Here is a 12,554-nt window from a genome sequence, read left to right on the forward strand (position 1 = left end):
AAAATTTCTCATAAGTTGAAAACATTTGCTTATGAATTCGAATTTCAAGCCAAAAACTAAGCAGAGAATTTGCAATCCCCATAACAATTTGCGTGCAATATACTACCCAACTCATAAAACAATTACATTAATTTGAACAGCAAATTTAATCATGAAAATTAAAGAAATTGAGATTAAGCTAAATTGAAGTAAGGAATTGTAAAATGTGCCTGCAAATTTTGAAATTTGATTGACCCACAACCTTGTTGAAACTGCTAAATGATATTCCGCCTGTAATTCAAAAAAAAAAATGCAGGAATTAGAAATGAAATTTGATTATCAATGAAAACTTTTAATTAAGTTTATAATTGAGTTCTATTCAAAAAAAAAAAAAAGTATATAATTTAGTTTCTGATGAATGTTGATTACCGATTATTAAGAATCATATGCTTCTTCAAGTCTTCAACATCACAATGAAGCTCAAGCGAAATCTGAGATTTTGTGCTGGTGTTAATTGTGCTTCTCCGAAGTGGTGTTGGGCTTGCTGCCTTAGAAATTGAGATATGGGCATCAGTTGTGTTTTTATATTTTGGGCGCGCTCATATAGATTAACTCGACCCCAAATTAACGAACATAAATTCAAGGGAGTTTAGGAACGATAAGAGAATCTCCATCCTAAAATAGCTCTTAATTGGATTGGTTCCACACTACTAGAACTAGTATCATTTGATTATTTATAATACTTCGAATCAAGTTTGACCTACTGGCTAAAATTATTTCACACCTACTATGAATCTATGATAGAGGTTTGTTTCTAACCCCTTGCAAAATACGTAAAGTATCGCCATATTGACGACAACTAAGACAACATTCTCCTTTGATCTCAAAATCTTGTTTTTTTTTTTTTTGACCCACATAATCTTGTTTACATTATTGTCAATTGCAATTCTTTCTTAATTAATAATAACATGCTAAAATTGTGATCTACTAGTAATCTCATTTTAAAGAGGAGGGTTTCATATAAATTGAAAGGTTCGAGTGTTCGACACGCCTAAGATAGAGGAGATTTAAGTATCACCAATGACAAGTCCTTTTTCTCAGATAATCTGAATTTGCCAAATAACATCCCTTGAACATAGAGGAGATTTATTAACATTTAAGAATGCGGATAAAATAAGATAGCAGATTGGATTATGATCACTCATTTCTTGGCTTGACACCATCAGTTTATCACTACTGATGCAATCGTATCTATTACGATATTCGAGTACTATCATATTCATATCACAAAGGAAAAAAAATGCACAAGCACAGTACATAAAACAAATTTGAATTGCTTAGAATGACTGTACTTCTGTACAACCCCTCCCAACCCCCCCCCCCCCTCTCTCTCTCTCTCTCTCTCTCTCTCTCTCTCTAAATTATAACAAAAAAAAAAAGAGTTCATAACTTCTCGCCGTACCACTTTCATACACAAATTAATATGTCTACCTAATACTAACAAAAAGGGAAGAAAAATTAAGAAGCCAAGGGGAAAAAATGATACAAACCAAAAAAATAGACAGACTTCTACAGTAGAACTCCCCCTCCACCAGCGCTCGAGATAAGAAGAAACAGAAGAAAAAATTATATATATGGCAGTGCCGGTTGTTGGCCGTAAGCATCTGAATGACAAAATCACAGGAATCAGGCCATCATGATCCTCTTACATGAATAGCATGCAAGTTTAACCTGATGCTCGTGGGAGCCTTCTTCCATCTGACTTCGAGTCTGGATTATCACTTTTGTCTGTGTCCGATAAATCCCTCTGGGAGGATTCAATCTCTGCACTATTTGCCCGAGCCCTTCTGTGTCTGCGATCCTGGAATGCAGTAGAAAGTACCTTAAAACATGTGGTAGGAAAAAGAACGAAGAAAGTTTATGTTGTTATGAGTCATGGCAATCATTCTACTCCAACACTCCATATACTAAATCATCTGATAGTAAGCCATGTTCTTTTCAAATAAAATCCTGAACTATTTGAACCGACTTGAACTTATTAGTCCTGAACACAAATTAGTGGCCCTAAAACTGATCTTATTCAAACTGATCTCATTCGTGCCCTGTAGTCTAAAATTAAATTATTAGCCTTGAACTGTATTGAACTTATCAGCCCAGAACTAACTTAGTCAAACTAAAACTTTAGTTTAAGATTTTGCAAAATTCTATCAATTTCCAATGGCATTCTAGAAAGTACCACAGCTTTTTTCTGATTGGGTACGGGTGACCCAGCTAATAATGATTTCATATATGAAATCCAGAAGTCATGTGTAAAGATTTATTCTTTCACTTGAATTATCCATGTCTGCACTTACCATTTTTTCTTTTTGACAGCTTAGCTAATCTTAACTTACCTAAACCTATATGGCAGTAAATGAACTTCGTAGCCCTTGTATGAACTTTACTAACTTAATGCCTCTAATTTAAACTTCAATTTCCATGAACTAGTCTAAATAAATAAGAAATCAAGATTGAGCCATACAGGGAGTGCCAGATTCCAATAAAAAAAAAAAAAAAATTATAAAAAAAAAGGGCCTTAATTTCAACAAGAAGCCAACAAAGGAGGCAATAGAAGTAAAAGTTAAATTTAAACAAAGTACATCAAAAAGCTAATACAAAGAAAGAAAAAAAAAACCAATGAGCATGTGTTAGTGGACGAAGGAAGGGTCACCATTGGTCCAAAATGGCACAAGAAAAGGTTGCACCATGAGCAAAACATGAGAATTAAAGACTACATGCATACTATGTAATTAAAGAAACTGAGAGTATTGAAGAGCTAAATATCACTGTTAAGTGTAACAAGACTGGGGTGACAGACATAAATAGAAGAAATTGCAATTACTGCAGCCAAGAACTTAATTAATCATACAGATGATAGAGCAGACTGGAATCACAAGAGGTAGCAAAAAGAACTTCCTACGTTTATCAAAATCAACTGTGGTCGACTTAAGGAGACAACAAACAACTCAGAATTATCAATTACTCATTGGCAAAGATATATTAACTCAGTAGTGCAATAAATAAGGTTTGGCAAGATCAGGTTTAACATACTCCATAATTCCAAACAATATGTGCAAACTACTTCATATGTTGAATTAAACCTTTAAAATGTAAAGGTGTTTCAGAGTATAGAAGCATATTCATGTTCAATCAAGTAGCAACAACAAATGGAATATATTCGCTCAAACAGCACAAACATATGCAAGGCATTAATAAACATAACAACTCTCTTTTTTGTAATGAGAGAGCCCTAAGGAGGTAGGATCATTACGACCATGAGGAGTCAGTGTATTCATGTGGATCAGGATTTAGGTTACTTTGGGTTTGGTCAGGTTGTTCTTGAGTCAGGCTTACAACTCTACTAGTGATGAGAATTTCTATACAAGTTGCTTTAGTTTTTCTTTATTATCTTCTTTATTTTAATGGGAGGGGATGGGGGAGGAAGGAGCTAGAACAGATGCTGGAAGCTGCCAAAAAATTCATATCATCAGATGACACCCCAATGGTTTTGACTTTTGAAGCAACATGAAAAGATTTGGAAAGCTGTTTGTAGAATGCACCACAGCACCAAAACAAGTAAAAACCTAAGGAGAACTGTGCAGTACAGAGCAAAATGTCTTTATACTTATGAACACACAATTTCAAGTCATTAATTACACACAAAAAAGTCGAGGGTGCATGTAACTTTAAGAACCACATTAAGGTGGAATTGGCCATAACTAACCTCTCTAGGTATGGGATACTCCTCTGATTCAAGCATACGAACAACTTGGCCCATCTTGGGTCTCTTGTCGGAGTCTGGATCAACGCACCTCAGCGCAGTGAGCAGAGCACGCTTCAGTGCCCTTGTTGACGGCTTTGCTTCAATATTTGGGTCCACAACTTCCTCAGACCGCCGGCTTCCCACCATCATTTTAAGCCAATCAACCAAATTTACCTGCAACCATCATGGCATGTCAGTCCATCTAAATTATCACCTGACACCATTAATTAAACTTGCAAAAACATTGTTAGTATAAGAGAGTATGTTAATTTGTTAATTTGAGCAACAACAAAATTCTGCTTTTGGCTGAATTATGACAGTTCACTAGTAGCACTAAACAAGTGCCTTCCAATATTAAAAAATGCAAGGCCACTTGATAGCTCATAGACGACCAACCTAGAAACAATTAGATCATTAAGTGAAGCTACAATGCAAGAAATAATTCAACTAAAGACATAAGGTGGCATGTTTCGATACTTTCACTATCATAGGAAGTTTGGCTCTACAGAATTACCACGTATCAACAGGTAACGTAGTAACCTTTTTTTTTTTTTTTGAAACACAGGTAACGTAGTAACTGATAATTCTTAAAGGCAACAAGAAATTGACCAAATTCCCAAACAGAAATTGGCAATAATGAAAACACCAAAAGCACCTATCAAAATTACTGTGCAAATACTTCGTATTAGTGAGTTCATCCAACAGAAGTTAAAGCAGCAACTGCAACAGAGAGTACATTTTAAAAAATAAAAATGAAAAATAAAAAATAAAATCACACAGTTTTACACACCTCCTGCTGTGGACGCCCATAATCCACAGGATCTCTTCCGGTAATTGCCTCCAAGACCAAGACCCCAAAGCTGTAGACATCACTCTTCTCGTTCAAAAGTCCAGTGTTTGCGTACTCAGGTGCCACATATCTGAAGATGAAGAGCAATGGAGATCAGATTAATTGTCAAGCATCTTTCTAACAGTTGGCAATAGAATAAAACAAGAATGCACAGCTAATAGTAGTCATTTGAAGTCAGGATACAGGACATATAAGTATAGAAACAAAGTCAACAATGTATAAGCACCATACCCAAATGTTCCCATAACTCGAGTTGTTACATGACTCTTCCCAGCACCAAGAAGTTTAGCAAGGCCAAAATCAGACACCTTTGCATTGAAATCTACATCAATTAAAATATTGCTCGACTTGATATCTCGATGTACAACTTTTGGCTCAATTGCCTCATGCAAATAGGCAAGACTGCAAAAAAAGAAAAACATTTCAAACAGTAAATCTGCAGTTCAAAGCATTACAGAGGCCCACATGATATAAAACAATAGTACTATCCAATCAATCACCAGTTAATATGAGTATAAAATCAGATTGTAGCAAACTAGCAACAACCCAATGATACCTCTCCTCTACTCCTATGAGTCCTATCCCACTCATCCAAATTTTTCCCCACCCTCCTTCCTCCTCCAAACCTCTACCAGGGATCTGCTCTCCCCACCAGTCTCCATTGTTTAATCTACTTTATATTATACTTCTTCTAGGATGCTATATTCATATGGGGGGGGGGGGGGGGGGGGGGGGATTATAAATGCCAAACACGTAGCTTCACCATTGATAATTGCTTCACAGAAATACTACTTACAGATGCTTGAAGTACTCGCTAAAAAGCATTGATCAAGAAAATCAAAAGGGAAAATTTAACCCATAAAATGGAAAGTTATCGAGTCACCATAAGATTTGAAAGAATTAAACACACCAAACCACAATATTGCATACTAGCATAGAAGTAGATAACTGCTAGAAAAGGTACTCAAAATTGCAATAGGTTTAGCAAAATCACAAATGATGGTTTAATCGCCTTAAAAAAAGAAATTAGAAGACATTAGGGGGAGTGGCATAAAGTAGGTAACTGCTAGAAGAGGTAGACTCACAATTGCAAAAAGGAGTAGCAGTATCACAAATGATGGTTAGGGCCCTTTAGGAAGGAAAGTGAATTAGAAAACATTAGAGGGAAGAGGAGGTCAGTAATGGAATATGGTAGTCATTATTGAGACCGGCCAAAAGTGGAAGACGGGGGATGTTTGCAGGCCACTATCAAACCTGGCAGCTGACAAGAAAATAAAAAAGGGGGGAAGACCATAGGATGAGGGAGGGGGGAAAACAAGGGGGAGTAAGTACACCCACCATTAGATGGTGGTTTCGCACCTTTTGTAATTCTAATCCATTGATTTGCCACACATATCCATAGCAGCTCTGCCAACAAATATTCTTACCATTGGCAGGCATTACCCTACATATACAAATATGCTACAATTTGTGTGGCTAAGTAGTAAATTAAATTAGGTCTAGTGAGACCAGGAGTTTTTTTCCTTATAAATGACTTAATTTCCAACCAGGGAAAATTACGAGCAGATAAGCAATATATATTTTTTAATCATCAAGCCAATTCCAAATTTCAAACTTTGATCCACTTACGCTTTTGCTGTGCCAAGCAGCACTTTCATCCGGGCCTCCCAAGTCAGATACCCATGTTGACGCATGGCACCATGAAGCCATTGCTCTAAGTTGCCATTATTAACATACTCGTACACTAACATCCTGAAACTCATAAGAGGATGATGTCAGATATTTGTGGTTTTTGAAATATACAAATCAACTATGATATGGCTAGACCAAATCCATGTTACACAATTATTTTGAAACCAGGGAAGTACCTGTGAGTTCCTTCAACACAATAACCCAACAGTCTAACTAAATTCTTATGACGGACGTGACCAATGGCTTCCACTTCAACTCTAAATTCCTTCTCAGCTTGGCCTCTAAAAAATAAAATAAAAAATTCAGTAACTTGAACTAGAAAACTCTTCATATATACACATGGAAAATTGCATGGTCTAATGAGCTTGAGAAATAAACAATAAGATCACTTCCTGACTCACAGGTTATTAAGAATCCTCTTTATAGCTACAGGGGTACCGTTGACCAAGCATCCTTTGTATACTATTCCATATCCACCTTCACCAATGACATTTTCCTTTGCAAATCTGTTTGTTGCAACCTCAAGATCCCTTAACGTAAACCAGTGACCCCAACCCAGATGCGAAAATTCAGGCAGACCACAAAGTGGGGAAGGAGCTGTGATCGGATGAGAGGAAGATGGTTTGTACATAAGATATGACCCAGAGCCCCCTTCATCCCCTGATATGGAACCACCTGTTTCCAAACGATGAAATGATCCCGACTGGCTGCTAACATCTCCATTTCTCATTTTCCCCGAATCTCCATGGACGGCCACCTTATCAGATTCCCTGTCACTGAATTTGTCTTTGAGTGTCATAAAGTTCCCTTCATTAGGAACATATGCATTCGTTGCTATGTGCTCTACCCGAATTTCTTTAATTTCTTTGGATACCGAAGGGATTTGAGTGACGGGTATATTTCCTTTAGCTCTCCTAGCTTTCTTGCGAAGGCATAGAGGTATGAGGGCAATTATAATAATGATGAACAGTCCAATAACAATCCCAATTACTTCCCAGACCTTTAAGCCGAATAAAACCTTTTTAGATAACTGAGCATTAAGATCACCCATTTTCCAGAAGCAAAAGTACCTAATAACAATTCAGGAGTTCAGGAAAGCAAATCCAAATACTTAGAATCCATGCTCCAAACAAATGCCAATCATTAATTTCATCAGCAACAACCAATAGTATATTACTCAGTAGCAACAACAAACATACAAGCTATTTTGAAATTAACTATCTTCGGAAATGTATTTAATGCATATATCTAGCCCTTACGAGTTCCTACTTCATAATACGGATATCAAAACCCTTGAACATATATTTACTCACATTCAATTTTCAGCCTTACATCCAGAAGCACAGTAAACCAAGAATGAAGTGAGCAATCAAATACTGCTTGGACATGCTAAAATTGCTAATTAATAAATAAAACTATACTACTACTATAAATTGCAACCCCGTCAATTACCAAAATTAGTAATCCAAATGCAGGTAAAACAAACCCATTAAACTTCCAGCCTCACACATGAACTATAATAACACACCATAAAGATTAAAAATTAGCAAAGCTAAATAAACTTCAATAAAGAGTTAAATTGCTTGATTACCTGAGATTGAAATGTGAAATTAAGATCACAAAACCCAATTAATCACACCAAAAAAAATCCAACTTGGATCTCGAACAAGAAATTCTGCAAAGCCCATGAAGTGGGGCAACCATTAAAATTACAGTACCTTCATACAAAACTGAATGAACTTTCAGAAACCCCTTACTTAACAAAAGTGAAGGTTAAATTTATTATATATTATTGAAAATAATTTCTGGGTATGACAGAAAATGCAAAGATTGATTAAATCTAAGCTGAAATGGAGCTTTCTCCCACCACACTAGTTGGGAAAAATAATCAACAGTAAAAACCCTAAAATCCCAGAAATGGCAACAAGAAAGGTGGTATTTTTCAGGTGGGAAGAACAGGAACATGGGAAAATACAAATTAAAATGAAAATTAAAGGGAAGTGAGAGTATATCTGTGAAAAATGGTTGTGTGAAGGAGAGAGAAAGAGGAGAGAGAGAAAGAGGAGAGAGAGTGGTGGGTGTGGAGTTATCAGTGGTAGGTGATGAGACAAAAATTTGGGGTCACAAACAGTAAAAGCGAAGTATTGAGATTGGATTTGAAGGTATTCTTTGGGATTTTTCTTTTGGTTTTTGCTTTTGCTTCTTTTGGAATGTGACTGATTATCGTCCTAATTCATTATTTAAGTCATTGTGTTAATTCATTGTAGGAGGTTTGGAAATTCAAGGGTCTATGCTCTAATTGAATCTTTGGTTGTGTACTTGTGTTCGTGTGTGTGTTCGGTTTTTACCCTGGTAAAAGAGATAATGTGTTGGGTTAGGAAAGTCGAAAATGTTGTTTTACATGAAGGTGGTAAATCGGGGTGAGTTGAGTGATTTAAGGCTTTGAGGTGGTTAATAAATTTTAACCTAAGTACGCAAAGTATAATCAATTGAGGATGATCTATGGTCATTCAATTTGAATAAATGGAAGAGAGGAAGTACAAAAAGCATTGATAGTGTTGCACCATACTTACAAAATATAGTGGTTATCCTAATAACTTGTCTATAACGGGGTTTGTTCATCAAACTATCTAACAAAATCAGAATGAAGGTAGAAAATTTAAAATTGAAGACTCATCGTGTAATGGATTGGACACAATCTTGACATAATCGACAAAGTTGGTCTAATGCCTAGCCGTATCTAACCAAGTTGGACCCTTTTTATACATCTAAGTACAACCCGATTATTTTTCTGATTCAAATCGGTTATAAAACATTTATTTCTCTATGAAAATAGTAATTATAAGAATGTGAACAGCATGCAACTACGAGTATAAATTTCTCAAGAATTTTCCAAAACCCTCTGCTTTGACAGTTTGACTCATACACCGTAATTGCTATTTTTGGATCAAAATTGCCTTTTCATACTCCATGTTTTTGTTGATGAATGACGAGTAAGTACTTGTATTATTAAGTTAAACATGGTACATTGACCATGCACCAATTAATTTGACAAGTGTTAAGCTAACGCAATTTGACCAAATCTTTTAACACCACATTTCTCCTTTTTTTTTTTTTTTTGGATGAAAATTTCATTGATATTTATATTACGGCCCTTTACACTTTACAGAGGCAGTAAAAACAGTGTGGGGAGCTTATGCCATTACAACATTGTCGGTCAAACGTCATATAAATCAAACTTTAATGATGATAATGATGTTTAGTGCTCTATTAGTCTAACACACCATTAATTTAAATAATTACCAAGATGACTCGTAAGAGCGGCAAAATTAAAAAGGCAAAAAAGTGAAATTATTTTATAAATCTTGAGCTTCCAAATTCCATTAAAAAGAACAAATTAAAGGTGACAATTCAATCTAATTAATCACTAATTTAGTATTCTAGTCTATCGAGTGATGCAAGCAATTGAAAGGTATACGTATACTTATGAAATTTACGCCAAATAGCGTCACTACTTTGATGGAAAATTGTGGACGTATCTTTTCTTACTCTTTAGTCTATATAATCTTCTCGTTAACAGCTTCGTCTTGCATCCTCCTTTACTTACTTCCCATGAAAAAGGGACAATTATATGTGCCCTGTTAATTATAAAATTACGTGTGACAACGAAGATCGATTACAATATTGGTTGATAATTGTCATGCAATCAAAAATAACTTATTTTTTTGCTTATTGAAAGGTCGAGTACCTCATGAATTCATATTTTATTTAATATAAATGGTAATTATACAATATAGTATAAATATCATTTGCGGTGTTTATGGTGATGCACTATCAAATTATTCCAAGTTGGCCTGTTGTTTTTTTTTCCAGTAATTATAAAAGAAAATGTAATGTTATTGTATAGAGTACATATAAACACATGTATCTTCATACTCCGTGTAAAATAAAATTCGAATAGATAATTGTTTCAAAACATGAATAACAAGTACAAGAAAAAATATTAAGCTATGAAGCCTGGGTTATTAGAAACCTAATTAATTGTGCAGGATAACTAAAATTAGTAATTAAGACTAATGACAAAGCTAGTGACTAGTACAAGTGGATAGGATGTCCAACTGGCATATAATAACAGCTCAAAAGTGTCTTGTTGGCACTAGTACTAGTAGACTTAGTTGTACGCGATTTTGGCAGTGGTACCCATTCATCTTGATAAAATTAAACTAGTAGGGGAACACTAAGCATCAGCCAAGTGTGGGTGATCGGACAAACTAAAAGCCAACTCCGCCTTTCAAAAAAACACGCTCTTAAAAACTTATGGTCTGTTCTGATTGAGTGAATTGGGTTGAACTGTACTGAATATTTTATGAGAGAAGGAAATTAAAAACTGAACTTAACTTATTAGAACTGAACTGAATTTAAAATAATCTGAAAAGAACAGACCCTTAATTGATATGTACCCATATTTTTACATACAATGAAAATTCGTACAAAGATTAGACGAGATGTAAAATTAAGAATCATAATCCTGAGTAAAATTAACTAAAAATTTAAATCCTAATTTATCTCATAATAAGATAATATTTCTTAATTATAAATCTTATTCATTTTGTTTCACAAATTAACAATTATATTTATAACCAACTACTAAGTTTATCCTAACATAACCAAATCAAACAAATAAATAAAGATCCTAACTGAAACCCCTAAAGCCTATAGGATAATGTAGGTTCTAACAAACTCAATGAAACTTCAAAATTTACAAAATAATAGCAAAATTCTTCACAAACATAATTATTTCGAGAATTGTTAAAATAAACCATAATGGACTCCGATCACTTATCATACACCCCTTATAAAAAAAAAAAAAATAAAAAAAAAAAAAAATTTGTGACTAGGTCAGTAAAGGGTTTAGGATTTACTTTAAGTTAATGGTCTAATGCTAATTCAAGGTTTAGTTAGGCCAGGGTTAGGGTTAGGTTTAAGGTTTAGGGTTATAGAACACCAAAATCGTTCTTTTTTTATTGAATTAGAAATTTTTTAATAATGCGCTTTTTAAAAGACTTATTGTTAAAAACTCCCAATTATTTATTTATTTATTTTTTTTTTGGAAATTCCCAAAATAAATTATAAACAGTATTAAAATACACCAGACAATCGCAAGTTCGCAACCATCGTGACCCATTTTTCTGGCGGCGATTAGTGCAGCTTTCATCGAAATCTTTTTCCCATAATACTATTTTATGATAACATAATATATTATCCTATCTACTTAACAGCATCTACAAGCTACTAAGCTAGTGTTACAAAATACAAATAATTAAATTACTTAAATTTTACTCTTAATGGCCGTTATGGACTTATGGCCTTGTGTATACATGGAATGGAATATGCCCCCGTGACGCCTAAAAAGCAATAAAATGAGGCATGTCATTCTTGTGGGTATCAAACTAGTGGGACGTGAAAAAAGTCATGCAAAATAATTAATTAATTAATTAATTATCCCTACTTAATATAGTAATCCTATTTAGGGAGTATAATTTCTGACATTACTCCACTAACTACTCTCAACTAGTGGAGTATATGCTTTGCAGTAAAATATAATTTTATCTGTTCTTACACTAATTTAAGGACATTCATACTTCATTCGAATAATATATATACCTCAGTTTATGCAGTCCTAATTCCCAACCACTTGGTGTACGAAACATGCATACTTCTTTATATGGTAAGGTTGTTGCTCCTATTATAGTATTCGTAGAGGCACCAAATTATGGGCATGATGTGTTAAGCATATATGCATGTGTGGTGATAATACTAGGAATGTTCACGAGATTGGTATCACAAGTTCACAACTCACAAGCCAATGTTCGCCACTCTAGGACGTGTGACAATTCGTTCTTAGGTGCCGTATCAAACCCTTGAATGTGATCGGTTTGATTTATAATATTGTTGTTTCTCAATATATGCAAAGTAAATTCCTTAGTAATGTTAGTATGTGCGCCAAATTTGATGGGAAGATTTTTCACGAAGAATGAAAGTATGATTTTAATAGTGTAAGGTTATACTTAGGGCCTATTCAGATTTACTAAACTGAATCGAGCTGAACTAGACTGACTGACTGAGAACTGATTGGAGCTAAATTGAACTAAACTAAACTAAACTGAACTGAATAGAGCTGAAATGAATTATTTATGAGAGAGGGAAATTGGGAGCTGAACTGAACTGAAT

General features: G+C 34.6%; 1 protein-coding gene across 1 annotated transcript; it reads right to left on the reverse strand.

Moving 5' to 3' along the window:
- Positions 1 to 1,359: 1,359 nt before the first annotated feature.
- On the reverse strand, positions 1,360 to 8,426 carry LOC145628652 (putative receptor-like protein kinase At5g18500). The gene is made up of 8 exons (XM_081681007.1): positions 7,915 to 8,426; positions 6,725 to 7,393; positions 6,500 to 6,604; positions 6,261 to 6,383; positions 4,863 to 5,033; positions 4,572 to 4,701; positions 3,743 to 3,955; positions 1,360 to 1,840 (listed from the first exon to the last, which is right to left on the reverse strand). The coding sequence occupies exons 2-8, from the start codon at positions 7,372 to 7,374 to the stop codon at positions 1,706 to 1,708; spliced, it is 1,527 nt and encodes a 508-aa protein (XP_081537133.1). The 5' UTR covers positions 7,375 to 7,393; positions 7,915 to 8,426; the 3' UTR covers positions 1,360 to 1,705.
- Between the last annotated feature and the right edge of the window lie 4,128 nt (positions 8,427 to 12,554).

Source organism: Chenopodium album, chromosome 4, assembly GCF_948465745.1.
Source record: "Chenopodium album chromosome 4, dcCheAlbu1.1, whole genome shotgun sequence".
Taxonomy (NCBI): Eukaryota; Viridiplantae; Streptophyta; class Magnoliopsida; order Caryophyllales; family Amaranthaceae; genus Chenopodium; species Chenopodium album.